The 18,515-nt window shown below is 32.7% G+C and overlaps 1 protein-coding gene across 6 annotated transcripts in view; it reads left to right on the top strand.

Moving 5' to 3' along the window:
- The window catches only part of LOC139510158 (PAN2-PAN3 deadenylation complex catalytic subunit PAN2-like), a 312,625-nt gene that overhangs the window by 61,045 nt on the left and 233,065 nt on the right, over window positions 1–18,515 (top strand). For all 6 annotated transcript variants that reach the window (XM_071296503.1, XM_071296504.1, XM_071296507.1 and 3 more), the window contains 2 exons: window positions 1,277–1,397; window positions 15,439–15,516. In XM_071296503.1, coding sequence (XP_071152604.1) covers window positions 1,277–1,397; window positions 15,439–15,516 — 199 coding nt within the window. The remainder of the gene's footprint in view (window positions 1–1,276; window positions 1,398–15,438; window positions 15,517–18,515) is intronic.

Here is an 18,515-nt window from a genome sequence, read left to right on the forward strand (position 1 = left end):
TAAATGTTGCTGATGAAGTTTTTTGTTTTATTGTTTTTTACAATAAACAATGTATATTCACTTTTACTACCAACCAATCTTTACCATTCAGTGATAACAAGCACTTTATTTTACATTTTAATATTTTATGATGTATTTAAAAGAGTAGTTATTGTTGCAAACTCCATTAGAAATTTGAATTGATATCAGTTTTGGAAAAAGGGAAACAGGGATGTGAAAAAAAAATGGGGGGGGGGGGGGGGGGGGGGGGGGGGTTAAATTTTTCTCATTTCAGATTTCATAAATAAAAAGAAAATTTCTTCAAACATTTTTTTGAGAGGATTAATATTCAACAGCATAGTGAATTGCTCAAAGGCAAAAAAAAAAAATTAAGTTCATTAGACCACATTCATTCTGTGTCAACTATTTAATTTTAGATTTAAATAAGTTTGAAGAAGAAATCTTTAATTGATTTGTAAAATCTTGACATTTGTTTTGTGTAAAAAAAACCATGTAATGTCAAAAATTTGATCACAATCCAAATTCAGAGCTGTATCACGCTTGAATGTTTTGTCCATACTTGCCCCAACTGTTAAGGGTTCGACCTCTGCGGTCGTATAAAGCTGCGCCCTGCGGAGCACCTGGTTGAGGGTTAAATTAATTATTGATCACACATATCATAATATATGTAAATCGTTATATATTGATCAAAACGCATTTTTATTTTTTGTTTTTATAGTAAATTTTATACTGTTGGCACCTTTTGAAATTGGCCCTTCTGTGAAAAAAATTCCCGGCAAATTGGCCCTACCTCTTTTTAGATTTTTCACCACAGTGATTTTGTTCCAGAAATTTGATCAAAATCCGAATTCAAACAGAATCAAGCTTGAATATTCAATGTGAAGAGTCAAAAATTAATTTTATGGTTCAATAAATATAAAATAGATAATAGCCATTCATTAAATAATAAGTTTTTTTTTTAGATCATCTATTTTTATTAAAGGATAAATTCTTTTTTTATCATGTTTATTATAAGTGAGTTTCAGCCAATAACATTAAAATTTATGGAAGCTGTAACCAGTTATATTAATAACAATTACTACTTCTATGCTGCATAAACTCAGAATAAAAAAGTTTACTGCTTTGCATATATATATGATTCTTTTGAAAGTAATAATTCCACAGTGTGTTGATATGTCTTGTTTTATATGCAAAGTCCAAATGCATATTAATAGCACCAAGTTAACTGTATTTATGTCATTGTTATATACAAATTATCAAAATGTTTTAATGCCAGGTCCCCCTGCATGCAGGAGATGCAATGTATGATCATGACCAGTCCTAATACAGTCTTGATGGGAGGACACCAGACTAAGGTCTTACAATTGGATATTGAAGGAATGCGAGAAATACGACAGGTGATTTTATAAGTATCTTTATGAAACATGCTTGATATTTATATGTGAAAAGTAAAATAAAAAAAATATTAAGCTCTGAGGAAAATTCTAAACAGAAAGTCTCTAAGCAAATGTCAAAATCAAAAGTACAAACACATCAAACGATTGGATAACAACTGTCATATTCCTGAATAATATTAAGAAACGTTCGTCTTGCGTATTAAATTATAATCCTGGTACCTTTGATAACTAATTAAAACGGGCTCTTTCCTATGTAGAAAATGGTGGATTAAACCTTGTTTTATAGCTAGCTAAGCCTCCAACTTTGTATGGCAGTGGCACAAAATTCCATTATATGGACCATGATTAATTGATTGTTGGTTGCTTAACATTCAGTGGCAAATATTTCATGCATGTTCAGGACAAAATATATGGACCATGTGGGAACAAATTAATCAGACATAATAGGTAAAAATGTCAAAAATTGGTATAGAGCACAGCCTAGCCACAATCAGATTCAATGTACATTTTGTAATTATGTTCTTGTTCATCAACTCAAACGAACATAAAATATTTATAAATAAAAAACCAAACACTATTTGGGATATCAGCTCGCCTGGACAGTACAGTTAAGCATGTTTATTCATTTTATTAGCTCACCTGGCCGAAAGGCCAAGTGAGCTTTTCTCATCACTTGGCGTCCAGCGTCGTCGTCCTGCGTTAACTTTTACAAAAATCTTCTCCTCTGAAACTACTGGGCCAAATTTAACCAAACTTGGCCACAATCATCATTGGGGTATCTAGTTTAAAAAATGTGTCCGGTGACCCGGCCAACCAACCAAGATGGCTGCCATGGCTAAAAATAGAACATAGGGGTAAAATGCAGTTTTTGGCATATAACTCAAAAACCAAAGCATTTAGAGCAAATCTGACAAGGGGTAAAATTGTTAATTGTTAATCAGGTCAAGATCTATCTGCCCTGAATTGGAAATTTTAGAGAAATTTTGCTGTTTTTGGTTATTATCTTGAATAATATTATAGATAGAGATTAACTGTGAACAGCAATAATGTTCAGCAAAGTAAGATTTACAAATAAGTCAACATGACCAAAACGGTCAGTTGACCCCTTTAGGAGTTATTGCCCTTTATAGTCAATTTTAAACCATTTTTCGTAAATCTTAGTTATCTTTTACAAAAATCTTCTCCTCTGAAACTACTGGGCCAAATTAATCCAAACTTAGCCACAATCATCTTTGGGGTATCTAGTTAAAAAATGTGTCCGGTGACCTGGCCATCAAATCAAGATGGCCACCACGGCTAAAAATAGAACATAGGGGTAAAATGCAGTTTTTGGCTTAAAACTCAAAAACCAAAGCATTTAGAGCAAATCTGATTGGGGTAAAATTGTTTATCAGGTCAAGATCTATCGACCTTAAAATTTTCAGATGAATCGGTCAACCCGTTGTTGGGTTGCTGCCCCTGAATCGGTAATTTTAAGGAAATTTTTCTGTTTTTATACGACCGCAAAATTTGAAAAATTTTTCGTCGTATATTGCTATCACGTTGGCGTCGGCGTCGTCGTCGTCGTCGTCGTCGTCGTCGTCGTCGTCGTCCTGCGTCCGAATACTTTTAGTTTTCGCACTCTAACTTTAGTAAAAGTGAATGGAAATCTATGAAATTTTAACACAAGGTTTATGACCACAAAAGGAAGATTGGTATTGATTTTGGGAGTTTTGGTCCCAACATTTTAGGAATTAGGGGCCAAAAAGGGCCCAAATAAGCATTTTCTTGGTTTTCGCACTATAACTTTAGTTTAAGTTAATAGAAATCTATGAAATTTTGACACAAGGTTTATGACCACAAAAGAACGGTTGGGATTGATTTTGGGAGTTTTGGTTTCAACAGTTTAGGAATTAGGGGCCAAAAAAGGGCCCAAATTAGCATTATTCTTGGTTTTCGCACAATAACTTTAGTTTAAGTAAATAGAAATCAATGAAATTTAAACACAATGTTAATGACTACAAAAGGAAGGTTGGTATTGATTTTGGGAGTTTAGGTCCCAACAGTTTAGGAATAAGGGGCCCAAAGGGTCCAAAATTGAACTTTGTGTGATTTCATCAAAAATTGAATAATTGGGGTTCTTTGATATGCCGAATCTAACTATGTATGTAGATTCTTAATTTTTGGTCCCGTTTTCAAATTGGTCTACATTAAGGTCCAAAGGGTCCAAAATTAAACTTAGTTTGATTTTAACAAAAATTGAATCCTTGGGGTTCTTTGATATGCTGAATTTAAAAATGTACTTAGATTTTTAATTATTGGCCTAGTTTTCAAGTTGGTCCAAATGGGGGTCCAAAATTAAACTTTGTTTGATTTCATCAAAAATTGAATAAATGGGTTCTTTGATATGCCAAATCTAACTGTGTATGTAGATTCTTAATTTTTGGTCCAGTTTTCAAATTGGTCTACATTAAGGTCCAAAGGGTCCAAAATTAAACTAGGTTTGATTTTAACAAAAATTAAATTCTTGGGCTTATTTGATATGCTTTATCTAAATATGTACTTTGATTTTTGATTATGGGCCCAGTTTTCAAGTTGGTCCAAATCAGGATTCCATATCAAGTATTGTGCAATAGCAAGAAATTTTCAATTGCACAGTATTGCACAATAGCAAGAAATATCTAATTGCACAATATTGTGCAATAGCAATTAATTTTCAATTGGAGTTATCTTTCTTTGTATAGAATAGTAGTTGATAATATATGTTGGAAATTTGCCAGACATGACTATGATGTCATTTTATATTTTCATTTGCCAATAACTTTATGTAAATAACTTCATTGGAAATTTGCCAATATAAAATGTTGCTGATGAAGCTTTTTTTCCTTATCTTATCTAAAATGTTTTTAGATAATGTATGTTGGACATTTGCCAGACATGACTATGATGTCATTTTCTATTTTTATTTGCCAATAACTTTATGAAATAACTTCATTGGAAATTTGCCAATATAAAATGTTGCTGATGAAGTTTTTTTTATTGTTTTATACAATAAACAATGTATATTCACTTTTACTACCAACCAATCTTTACCATTCAGTGATAACAAGCACTTTATTTTACATTTTAATATTTTATGATGTATTTAAAAGAGTAGTTATTGTTGCAAACTCCATTAGAAATTTGAATTGATATCAGTTTTGGAAAAAGGGAAACGGGGATGTGAAAAAAAGGAGGGGGGGTTTAATTTTTGTCATTTCAGATTTCATAAATAAAAAGAAAATTTCTTCAAACATTTTTTTGAGAGGATTAATATTCAACAGCATAGTGAATTGCTCAAAGGCAAAAAAAACTTTTAAGTTCATTAAACCACATTCATTCTGTGTCAGAAACCTATGCTGTGTCAACTATTTAATTTTAGATTTAAAAAGTTTGAAGAAGAAATTTTTAATTGATTTGTAAAATCTTGACATTTGTTTTGTGTAAAAAAAAACCATGTAATGTCAAAAATTTGATCACAATCCAAATTCAGAGCTGTATCACGCTTGAATGTTTTGTCCATACTTGCCCCAACTGTTCAGGGTTCGACCTCTGCGGTCGTATAAAGCTGCGCCCTGCGGAGCACCTGGTTGGTTATTATCTCGAATAATTTATAGATAGAGATAAACTGTAAACAGCAATAATGTTCAGCAAAGTAAGATTTACAAATAAGTCATCATGACATAAATGGTCAATTGACCCCCTAAGGAATTATTGTCCTTTATAGTCAATTTTTAACAATTTTCATAAAATTTGTAAATTTTTATTAACATTTTCCACTGAAACTACTGGGCCAAGTTCATTATAGATAGAGATAATTGTAAGCAGCAAGACTGTTCAGTAAAGTAAGATTTACAAACACATCACCATCACCAAAACACAATTTTGTCATCCATCTGCTTCCTTTGTTTAATATTCTCAAAGACCAAGGTGAGCGACACAGGCTCTTTAGAGCCTCTAGTTTACAATATATGAATATTTGTCTGCACGCCCATAGCCGCTGCTTCAACATATCAATTTCAATTTTATACACAATCTACAAAAGAAACATCTTTGTTAACAATCTTTTCAATCATGTATAATCTTAAAAAACATCCACATCAATCATAAGCATGAATACATCAATTGACAATATTGACAAAATAAAAGTGGGTGGGTGGGTGGGGTCAAATGACCAGACTGAACTGTCTGAAATGCAAGCGTCGAATGACACATAATTACACACAGATTTACCGTTACAATTCTTCCCGCTTATATTAGCTCGTGAAATACTCATCACTCTAGAGTATACATTAAACCGGTATATCTAGTCATGTGACAAATGTCACAACAAACACATGTGTTCTTTATAACATTGATAAATACATTTCACATCAGTCAAAAATGACGATCACATATAGGAAAAAAAACTTTTTATATTTTGGTACAGAAATGGTTTAAATTATGAAAAATAGCCGTCAAAAGGCTAACACCTGAAGCACTTATATATAATTTCATGCAGTTTTTGGAAGAAATATTCAATATTTTTATTAAATTCTAGGTGTTTAATTTTCTTTTATGGTTGCCTTCAAGACATGGTCACCAGTTTCAGATTTTGGGCCAATGACAAAGACAACAAAATATGTTTAGAATTATTGAATCAAACATTTTGATTAAAAAAAAAAAGACAAGAACAGGTTTAACTCACAATTATTTCAAGCAATGTAAGCTTTCTTTGATCAAACTATGAAATGTATATCTAAACTTATCAATAAATAACAAAACTTCAAAAAAAAACTTATTTTGGTGTGTTGAACATTAAAATAATGTGATGCATATTCTAACAATAAACAATCAAAATTAGCAATACAATTTATATGTTTTGTCTACAGTCAAGACATTTTTTCAACTGAAATCCATAAATCCAACTGTTTAGCAATTAAACTATTATTAAAAATTAATTTTGACATCTCTTTAAAAAATAAGACATTTTATCTGAACCTCTAGAAGTTGGAAACAAATTAAATACATTGTGATAATGTCTACAGATGAGACATTATATTGACATTAAATTAAATGCATTAAATATAATAATTTAAATGATATAGATAAATTAAAACATATCCTTAATCCTAAAACCAAACAAGACACTAACAAATTAGGCTCCTTTTTAAAAAAGTCACTAAGACTGAGGGCAGGGAGTCCTTGATATTATTTGAATCTCTTTTATATATATATATATATATATATATATATATATTGATTTAAAGAAAGATGAGGATTATAGTACACAGTGTCCTCATTGTTTATTTTCATTGCTTATATGTAAACTGTATAATGTTTTAAGCTATTGGCCCATATGGGTGTAAAGTGCTTTCAATAAAGTATATATAATAATTCAAAAAATAATTGTTAAAGTCAAGATTAATAGTTACCCATTAAATTATAAGAAGTGTTCTATAATTTTTGGAAAATATAAAAAAAAAACCACTTACCCATGATTCTTTACATATATCTCAAAATTTAAATAATGATTAAGCAAAAATTAAGACACATTCTTTTAATCCATAAAACTGACTGTTTAACAATTAAACTATTATTAAAACTTAATTTCGACATAGTAGATCTAACTAAGATCTATAAAGCCAAGCAATATTGATATAAAGCCATGTCTACGCCCTACAGACATGGCAGACAAGACATGTGTCAGATTCATCACTCAACAACTTCCTGTTTACAAAACACTTGTATGAATATACACATGATAGCCAAGTTGAAAATTTTCGTCACATTTTTCTCAGGAATTGCAATACAAGGATTTCTGAAATTTGGTTTCAGGATTTATACAAGTCAGCTATACCGTGTGATGCGTTTTCAGATTCATCACTCAACAACTTCCTGTTTACCGAACACTTGCATATTTTTACACTATTAAAATTATCCACTTGCGACGGGGGTATCATCAGTGAGCAGTAGCTTGCAGTTTCACTTGTTAATATTGATTTTAGCCATGACACTATGTATGTCATTTTATATTTTAAGAATTGTATGATGTATTTAAAAGGCTAATTGAGGTTGCAACTTTTATTAGAAATTTAAATTGAGGTTATGACTTTACCTTTAGGGAATGAATTATTTTTGGAATAAGGAAAAGGGGGGAGCACAAAAGCAAAAAAACAGGGTCCATTTTATTTAGGGGGGGAGGGAGATCAATTTGCAACAGCATAGCGTACAGCACAAAAGCAAATCAATGAATATAAATTCCAATCATATTACCAATTTTTAAGTTCTTTGACTACGTTATTCTGTGGCAGAAACCTATTACATTTTTATGTGACAAATATTTAATTACAATCCAAATTCAAACCTGTATCAAGCATGAATATTGTGTCCATTTTGGCCCCAACTTTTCAGGGATTGACATCTGTGGTCGTATCCAGCTGCGCTCAGCGAAGCAATTTATTTGTTATTATCTTGAATATCATTGAAGATGAAGATTAACTGTTAACAGCGAAAATGTTCAGCAAAGTAAGATCTACAAATATCTACAAATATGACCAACATTGTCAATTGACCCTTAAGGAGTTATTGCCCTCAAAAGACAATTTTTCACATTTTGTTCATCTTATTTACTTACACTTCACCTATTTAATTCCTTGCACCGTTTTTAGCTCACCTGTCCCGAAGGGACAAGTGAGCTTATGCCATCACTTGGCGTCCGTCATCGTCTGTCGTCCGTCGTCTGTCGTCCGTCGTCTGTCGTCCGTCGTCTGTCGTCCGTCGTCTGTCGTCGTCTGTCGTCGTAAACTATTTCAAGAATCTTCTCCTCTGAAACTACTGGGCCAAATACTTTCAAACTTAAACTGAATGTTCCTTAGGGTATCTAATTTATAAATTGTATCCGAAGTTTTGATCTATCAACAAACATGGTCGCCATTGCTAAAAATAGAACATAGGGGTCAAATGCAGTTTTGGCTTATAACTCAAAAACCAAAGCATTTAGAGCAAATCTGACATGGGGTAATATTGTTTATCAGGTCAAGATCTATCTGCCCTGAAATTTTCAGATGAATCAGACAACCTGTTGTTGGGTTGCTGCCCCTGAATTGGTAATTTTAAGGAAATTTTGCTGTTTTTGGTTATTATCTTGAATATTATTATAGATAGAGATAAACTGTAAACAGGAATAATGTTCAGCAAAGTAAGATTTACAAATAAGTCAACATGACGGAAATGGTCAGTTGACCCCTTTAGGAGTTATTGCCCTTTATAGTCAATTTTTAACCATTTTTCGTAAATCTTAGTAATCTTTTACAAAAATCTTCTCCTCTGAAACTACTGGGCCAAATACTTCCAAACTTTAACTGAATGTTCCTTAGGGTATCTAGTTTGTAAATTGTATCCGAAGTTATGATCTATCAACAAACATGGTCGCCATTGCTAAAAATAGAACATAGGGGTCAAATGCAGTTTTTGGCTTATAACTCAAAAACCAAAGCATTTAGAGCAAATCTGACTGGGGTAATATTGTTTATCAGGTCAAGATCTATCTGCCCTGAAATTTTCAGATGAATCAGACAACCTGTTGTTGGGTTGCTGCCCCTGAATTGGTAATTTTAAGGAAATTTTGCTGTTATTGGTTATTATCTTGAATATTATTATAGATACAGATAAACTGTAAACAGGAATAATGTTCAGCAAAGTAAGATTTACAAATAAGTCAACATGACGGAAATGGTCAGTTGACCCCTTTAGGAGTTATTGCCCTTTATAGTCAATTTTTAACCATTTTTCGTAAATCTTAGTAATCTTTTACAAAAATCTTCTCCTCTGAAACTACTGGGCCAAATACTTCCAAACTTTAACTGAATGTTCCTTAGGGTATCTAGTTTGTAAATTGTATCCGAAGTTATGATCTATCAACAAACATGGTCGCCATTGCTAAAAATAGAACATAGGGGTCAAATGCAGTTTTTGGCTTATAACTCAAAAACCAAAGCATTTAGAGCAAATCTGACATGGGGTAATATTGTTTATCAGGTCAAGATCTATCTGCCCTGAAATTTTCAGATGAATCAGACAACCTGTTGTTGGGTTGCTGCCCCTGAATTGGTAATTTTAAGGAAATTTTGCTGTTTTTGGTTATTATCTTGAATATTATTATAGATAGAGATAAACCGTAAACAGGAATAATGTTCAGCAAAGTAAGATTTACAAATAAGTCAACATGACGGAAATGGTCAGTTGACCCCTTTAGGAGTTATTGCCCTTTATAGTCAATTTTTAACCATTTTTCATAAATCTTAGTAATCTTTTACAAAAATCTTCTCCTCTGAAACTACTGGGCCAAATACTTCCAAACTTTAACTGAATGTTCCTTAGGGTATCTAGATTGTAAATTGTATCCGAAGTTGTGATCTATCAACAAACATGGTCGCCATTGCTAAAAATAGAACATAGGGGTCAAATGCAGTTTTTGGCTTATAACTCAAAAACCAAAGCATTTAGAGCAAATCTGACATGGGGTAATATTGTTTATCAGGTCAAGATCTATCTGCCCTGAAATTTTCAGATGAATCAGACAACCTGTTGTTGGGTTGCTGCCCCTGAATTGGTAATTTTAAGGAAATTTTGCTGTTTTTGGTTATTATCTTGAATATTATTATAGATAGAGATAAACCGTAAACAGGAATAATGTTCAGCAAAGTAAGATTTACAAATAAGTCAACATGACGGAAATGGTCAGTTGACCCCTTTAGGAGTTATTGCCCTTTATAGTCAATTTTTAACCATTTTTCATAAATCTTAGTAATCTTTTACAAAAATCTTCTCCTCTGAAACTACTGGGCCAAATACTTCCAAACTTTAACTGAATGTTCCTTAGGGTATCTAGATTGTAAATTGTATCCGAAGTTGTGATCTATCAACAAACATGGTCGCCATTGCTAAAAATAGAACATAGGGGTCAAATGCAGTTTTTGGCTTATAACTCAAAAACCAAAGCATTTAGAGCAAATCTGACACGGGATAATATTGTTTATCAGGTCAAGATCTATCTGCTTTGAAATTTTCAGATGAATCAGACAACCTGTTGTTGGGTTACTGCCCCTGAATTGGTAATTTTAAAGAAATTTTGCTGTTTTTGGTTATTATCTTGAATATTATTATAGATAGAGATAAACTGTAAACAGCAATAATGTTCAGCAAAGTAAGATTTACAAATAAGTCAACATGACGGAAATGGTCAGTTGACCCCTTTAGGAGTTATTGCCCTTTATAGTCAATTTTGAACCATTTTTCGTAAATCTTAGTAATCTTTTACAAAAATCTCCTCCTCTGAAACTACTGGGCCAAATACTTCCAAACTTTAACTGAATGTTCCTTAGGGTATCTAGTTTGTAAATTGTATCCGAAGTTATGATCTATCAACAAACATGGTCGCCATTGCTAAAAATAGAACATAGGGGTCAAATGCAGTTTTTGGCTAATATAACTCAAAAACCAAAGCATTTAGAGCAAATCTGACGTTGGGTCATATTGTTTATCAGGTCAAGATCTATCTGCCCTGAAATTTTCAGATGAATCAGACAACCTGTTGTTGGGTTGCTGCCCCTGAATTGATAATTTTAAGGAAATTTTGCTGTTTTTGTTTATTATCTTGAATATAATTATAGATAGAAATAAACTGTAAACAGCAATAATGTTCAGCAAAGTAAGATCTTCAATTAAGTCAATATGACCAAAATTGTCAATTGACCCCTTAAGGAGTTATTGCCCTTTAAAGACTTTTTCACAATTTGTTCATCATGTTGACTTACTTTAAAAAATCTTCTCCTTTGAAACTGCTGTATCAATTTCAGCCAAACTCAGGCTAAATGAGTTTCAGAGTATCTAGTATAAATTTTATATTTTATTTCCTTGTATGTCAAGAAACATAGCTCCTATGGCTAAAATAGAACATAGGAGAAAATGATTACTTTTTTTGGCTTTTGAAGAAAATAGGACGATCCAAAAAACATTTAAATAAATTGAAAAGCCAAAATAATCATTGATGAGAGATTTAACCAAAAGAATTAAGGTGAGCGATTCAGGCTCTTGAGAGCCTCTTGTTTTTGTAAACATTAAAAGTTAAAAATAGCGATATTAACATTGGTTTTCTTCTCCCTTTACAGTTGCTTACTCGCATTCGCCTGCAAAATCATGCTTAATTTCGCTGTTAATTTAGATTAAAGTATGCAGAAGGAGAAGTGTTGCCTTCAACTGCAATATTGTTTGCCAGCTGAACTAACTATCCATGCCTGCTGCATTGTTATGCATCAGTCCCGAATCAAGAGCCTGTTGTTCAGTTGTTGTCATTTGTTGGTGTTGTTCTTAGGTATTTCTCTGTTTGTATATAGGTAAGACCATTGGTTTTCCTGTTTGAATTGTTTTACACTAGACATTTCAGGTCTTTTATAGCTTGTTGTTTATCTGGGCCAAATCCCTGTGGCGAAGGCCGTATTTTGACCTGTAATTTTATTAACTTTAAATACATTATCAGTTTGGGAACAACCCTCCAAATGTATGATCCCTCAGACAAAGAGTCATTTTACTCAGTACAGTTGTAGTATTAAAATAAAAAATAAAAAATTGATGAGTGAAAAATTAATCATTATTAAAACAACTTTTCTAAAAGAGAAGTCCACTTATTTTTGTGCCCCATTTATGGGCATTATGTTTTCTGGTCTGTGTGTCCTTCCGTCTGTTGTCCGTCTGTGCGTCCGTTTGTCCGTCCGTTCGTTCGTCCCACTTCAGGTTAAAGTTTTTGGTCGAGGTAGTTTTTGATGAAGTTGAAGTCCAATCAATGTGAAACTTAGTAAACATGTTCCCTATGATATGATCTTTCTAATTTTAATGCCAAATTAGAGATTTTATCCCATTTTCATGGTCCACTGAACATAGAAAATGATAGTGCAGATGGGTCATCAGTGTACTTGACACATTCTTGTTGATAATAAAGAAGATATATTAAAGTCAAGGAATATTACAAAATTCTTGGACATGGAAAGACCATATAGTACCAGATATATAAATAAATCTTTGGGAAATAGTTCTTCAAACAATATAAATATGTGCCCTTTTATACTAAAAAGTGGTTTTTGCAATAATTTTTTTTTTATCTCACTTGAAATGTACCCCTTAGTTATAATATTGAGGGGTTGTTCCCAACCTGATTATGACTTGGAATGGCCAATTGTCTCATTTGCATTCATTACACATCTTAATTATATACAAAGTGCCTTAATACAAAGAACAAAAATGAGAACACTTAAATGACAGAGACACAAAAAAACAACATATAACACAAAAAACTAAAATGTACAAATATCAACAGCTTGAACCCCAAAAAGCTGGAAACAAACACAAGTGTTCTGGAAGAATGAGCAGTTCCTTCTTCTCGCAAGACAGTCTACATGTTGCTAGTTATATTAAAGTTGTGTGTGCTGATGGAGGAAAGACATCTATGACAAATCAATGGAGATAATTTAAAGCAGTTAAAATAATTCTTGAATTATTTCTTGGTCAACAAGGAAAAACAACACATCAGCAGTTGATAAATTAAAAAAATGTCAAAGTACGAGTGGTAAATCAAGTTTGCCAAAACCTATTATTTTATGTTTACCAAAAAAAAATAATAGCTCGCCTTTACTTTTTAAGCTTCGCCTAAAAAATTTACACATTAAACTTTTTTTATTAAAATTTTCAAGTGCCCGCTTGCCCAAATGTTTGGGAGTTGAAAAAAGTCCTTAAAAAAAGAAATTAAACTGGTGTGGCCTTACTTTAGAAAATCTTCTACTTTGAAACTTCGGAATCCATTTCAGCCAAACTTGGGATGAATGAGTTTCAGTATCTAGTATAAATTTTGTATTTTATTTCCTTGTACGTCAAAAAACATAGCCACTATGGCTAAAATGGAACATGGGGGTAAAATGCATTTTTTTTATTTTGTCTGAAGAAAATATGACAGATCTATACAAAGAATATTTAAATTTAAACCATTGTGGTGACGTCAGCCTATTCATTAACCGTGGATTCTTTTTCTAGAATCAACGCTTCCTAAATCTGTCGCTGAAATGGGCTCAACATATTAGATTCTTTTGTTTCCTTTGTGTGCCTAATTTCATTAAGTTTGAATTGACTAATTAACTGATTTCTGTTCACTAATGGAATTGTTTTAAAAACTTACCTTCCATTTTTGTGATTTCTATATGCTTTCCATGGGATTCGAACCCGTTCATAAATTTATTATTTATTTATATAAATGAATGTACGAAATACTTCGGTACAAAAGACACACAGGGCTTCTACCTTTATATATACATAATAGGCAAACGAATAGCATGAATTGGTAGCCAAAAGGTTTCAAGGTTAAGATAAATGAGTTTAAGGTACGGACTTGTATTTTTAGGTTCGAATCCCAGTATTATCTTTGTTGTCCCTATTCTCTACTTTTCAAGTTTTTGTTCTTGTTTTGTATGTTATTGTGGATAATTTGTGTAAATAAAGCGAGTTTGGTCGTTTATTTTTGGATCATTGTTCATGTTGTTGGCTTTTCCACATGTTTAAAACAAAACAAATTACATTCTCATGATTTGTCAACTTTTGTTTTATAAATTTATATAATATGATTTCATCTGCTTTACTACACAATTTTTCAACTGTTAGTTCGTAAATTCCTATGCTAGAAAATCGTGATGTTCCTAGAATTAGAATGTTCGTTGTCAGGTTGTATTCCCTTTGACACATTCTCCATTTCCATTTTCAAGTTTAATAGAAATAAGTTTGAATATCTCTTATTTTGTAAAGAACAGACAATATTCAGATGCCTGATAGTATGAAGATCTTTAAGGACAGACGTGTTGTGTTATAATATATTTTTATTTTTGTTTTTACCATTTAATTGTGATATTCAATTTATTGTAATGAATTGTTTGACACGATAACATGGTTATTTAAACTCACTTACAATACCTTCTAATTAAGAATAGGCGTTAATTTTTAAAAGACATTAACACCTCCGGGCTTATGGTTTCTTTTTCAAGAATCAAGGCTTATCCATTGTATCTATATCACGGAATTATATATTTTTTATATATTGTATATTGAAAAACAAAAATAATCATTGATAAAAAAAATTAGCAAAATTTACAGGTGACTATTGAGGCTGTTCAGATCCTCTTGTGTACTCTACCTAGGAGTACTCCTGTCATTCTGACAAGTGAGCAAGATGGTATAGGATTATGGATTTAAATTATCAGACAGAGATCATCAGATGCATATTTTTTTGTGCTTAAATATAAAAAAAGAAGATGTGGTATGATTGCCAATGAGACAACTGTCCACAAGAGACCAAAATGACACAGACATTAACAACTATAGGTCACCATACGGCCTTCAACAATGAGCAAAGCCCATACTGCATAGTCCGCTTTAAAATGCCCCGATATGACAATGTAAAACAAATCAAACGAGAAAACTAACGGCCTTATTTAAAAAAAAAATGAATGAAAAACAAATATTAAACACATAAACCAAGGACAACCACTGAATTACAGGCTCCTGACTTGGGACAGGCACATACATAAATAATGTGGCAGGGTTAAACATGTTAGCAGGATCCAAACCCTCCCCTAACCTGGGACAGTGGTATAACAGTATAATATAGAACGCACTATAAAAATCAGTTGAAAAGGCTTAACTCATCAGATGGACAAAAATACAAGTGGACATGTCCGGGTACTTGTACATCCTGACAACAAAAAGACATTAGGAACAGATCTGAGAGTACTCGCAGTTATCTGACAGCTAGTTCAAAGTCACCAACAACTAATAAAAAAAATCATGCATCCATGTGGAATAAACTGGATATTCTATTTTCAATATTGTAGTCAAAATTAATTTTGTCCTTATTTTTGTCTTTATCAATAATTTCACCTTGTTGATGTTTGCATGTACATCTATCACTAGATGGCAAATTTAATTATCTAAAATTCTTTACATGTAGGTAGATGTACCTGAGCCTGGATGTGCAATATTCAGAAGTTCAAATAAGTATATTTGTGCTGGAGACACTAGTGGAAAGGTATTACATATATGCTTTATTTCTTTTTTGCATGTATAACATGCATGCATAAATTTAAACAGTACAAAAGGTTTTTATACGGCCGCAAAAAAATTTTTGCATTGTATAATGCTATCATGTTGTCGTCTGCGTCGTCGTCTGAAAAACACATTTAGTGTCCCGACAATTACTTGAGTTTAAGCAAATGTATCTCTAAAATTTTTTACCAGAAGGTTCAATATTACTCAAGGAAGGTTCGGATTGATTTTGGGGGTTATGGTCCCAACAGTTTAAGAATTAGGGCCCCAAAAAGGGAGCCAAAAAAGTATTTTGTAGTTTCTAGACAATAGCTTATGTTTAAGGTCCTAAATCAAATTTTTTGTTTAATATAGGATTTCGCTATATTTTTCTATAAATGAACTTTATCTTATACTTAATAGAAAAATGAAATAAAAAAATGGGGTCACCGTTCATTTTTGCCCACAATCTGCCTTGGAAAGAAGCATACATTTTTGTAAATGTCCTTATTTTCTGTTTACCTAATAGAAAGAAATGGCGGTAATATCGAAATAAACTAAATTACAGAAATCGCTTCAATTTTACAATTATTTAGTTTATGTATAGCTTATTCGAAAACAACAATAAAAAATATAGGTCACCGATGAGTTAAAAAAGATATTTCAATTTTAATGCCAAAAAAAATGGCATTTTTGCACCAAAGGGAGATATTTTAGAGCTTTTCAATGATATTTACATTTTAAAAGTCACCTGGGGGCAACACGAATTGATGTTTTGGAATGATCTTTGTACCATATAATAAAGTAACAACTACAATAGTAATAAATAAACTTTGCGTCCGTCGTCCGTCGTTAACTTTTACAAAAATCTTCTCCTCTGAAACTACTGGGCCAAATTAAACCAAACTTGGCCACAATCATCATTGGGGTATCTAGTTTGAAAAATGTGTGGGGTGACCCGGCCAACCAACCAAGATGGCCGCCATCGCCATGGCTAAAAATAGAACATAGGGGTAAAATGCAGATTTTGGCTTATAACTCAAAAACCAAAGCATTTAGAGCAAATCTGACATGGGGTAAAATTGTTTATCAGGTCAAGATCTATCTGCCCTGAAATTTTCAGATGAATCGGACAACCCGTTGTTGGGTTGCTGCCCCTGAATTGATAATTTTAAGGAAATTTTGCTGTTTTTGGTTATTATCTTGAATATTATTATAGATAGAGTTAAACTGTAAACAGAAATAATGTTCAGCAAAGTAAGATTTACAAATAAGTCAACGTGACCGAAAGGGATGGTTAGCCCATACAGAAAAAATTATCACTAGGCCAACTGCATTGCTCAACTGGCTGCCAGTTGAGCTAACAGTTGAGGGCCAGTTGAGCTAACAGTTGAGGGCTAGCTGGCCATCAGTTGAGCAAATAGTTGAGGGCCAGTTGAGGGCTAGCTGGATTTTTGCCATGCAAATTAGGTAGCCCTCAACTATCAATGCTCAACTTTATGCAAATTAGTTGAGCAACGTTGAGAAAATATCATAGTTGAGGGCTAGGTGTCCGACAGTTGACCAATTAGAGTTGAGGGCTATCTGGCCAACAGTTGAGGACCAGGTCATTAAAAGTTGAGGGCTAGGTGGCCAATAGATGAGTGCCAGGTCATTAAAAGTTGAGGGCTAGGTCTTTAAAAGTTGAGCATTATGTGGTAATTGCAAACTGATGACTACACATTGTAGAAAAAATAAATTTAAATTGTGTATTTTTATAGCCAAAATACTACTGAAAGATCTCAACTCACAACAGACTACATGAATGCTTTATCCTTGCTTTTTATGCCCCACCTATGATAGTAGAGGGGCATTATGTTTTCTGGTCTGTGGCTCCGTTCGTCCGTTCGTCTGTGCTTCCGTTCGTTCGTCCGTCCGTTCAGGTTAAAGTTTTTGGTCAAGGTAGTTTTTATACGACCGCAAATTTTGAAAAAATTTTCGTCGTATATTGCTATCACGTTGGCGTCTGCGTCGTCGTCGTCGTCGTCGTCGTCGTCGTCGTCGTCGTCGTCGTCGTCGTCGTCGTCGTCCGCCGTCCGAATACTTTTAGTTTTCGCACTCTAACTTTAGTAAAAGTGAATAGAAATCTATGAAATTTTAACACAAGGTTTATGACCATAAAAGGAAGGTTGGTATTGATTTTGGGAGTTTTGGTCCCAACATTTTAGGAATAAGGGGCCAAAAAGGGCCCAAATAAGCATTTTCTTGGTTTTCGCACCATAACTTTAGTTTAAGTTAATAGAAATCTATGAAATTTTGACACAAGGTTTATGACCACAAAAGAAAGATTGGGATTGATTTTGGGAGTTTTGGTTTCAATAGTTTAGGAATAAGGGGCCAATAAAGGGCCCAAATAAGCATTTTTCTTGGTTTTTGCACAATAACCTTAGGTTAAGTAAATGGAAATCTATGAAATTTAAACACAATGTTTATGACCACAAAAGGAAGGTTGGTATTTATTTTGGGAGTTTAGGACCCAACAGATTAGGAATTAGGGGCCAAAAAGGGACCCAAATAAGCATTTTTCTTGGTTTTCGCACTATAATGTTAGTATAAGTAAATACAAATCTATGAAATTTAAACACAAGGCTTATGACCATAAAAGGAAGGTTGGTATTGATTTTGGGAGTTTTGGTCCCAACAGTTTAGGAAAAAGGGGCCCAAAGGGTCCAAAATTAAACTTTGTTTGATTTCATCAAAATTGAATAATTGGGGTTCTTTGATATGCCGAATCTAACTGTATATGTAGATTCTCAACTTTTGGTCCCGTTTTCAAATTGGTCTACATTAAGGTCCAAAGGGTCCAAAATTAAACTTAGTTTGATTTTGACAAAAAATGAATCGGTTGGGTTCTTTGATATGTTGAATCTAAAAATGTACTTAGATTCTTGATTATTGAAGTTTTTTTGGTCCAGTTTTCAAATTGGTCTACATTAAGGTCCAAAGGGTCCAAAATTAAACTTT

Source organism: Mytilus edulis, chromosome 2 (genome assembly GCF_963676685.1).
Source record: "Mytilus edulis chromosome 2, xbMytEdul2.2, whole genome shotgun sequence".
Taxonomy (NCBI): domain Eukaryota; kingdom Metazoa; phylum Mollusca; class Bivalvia; order Mytilida; family Mytilidae; genus Mytilus; species Mytilus edulis.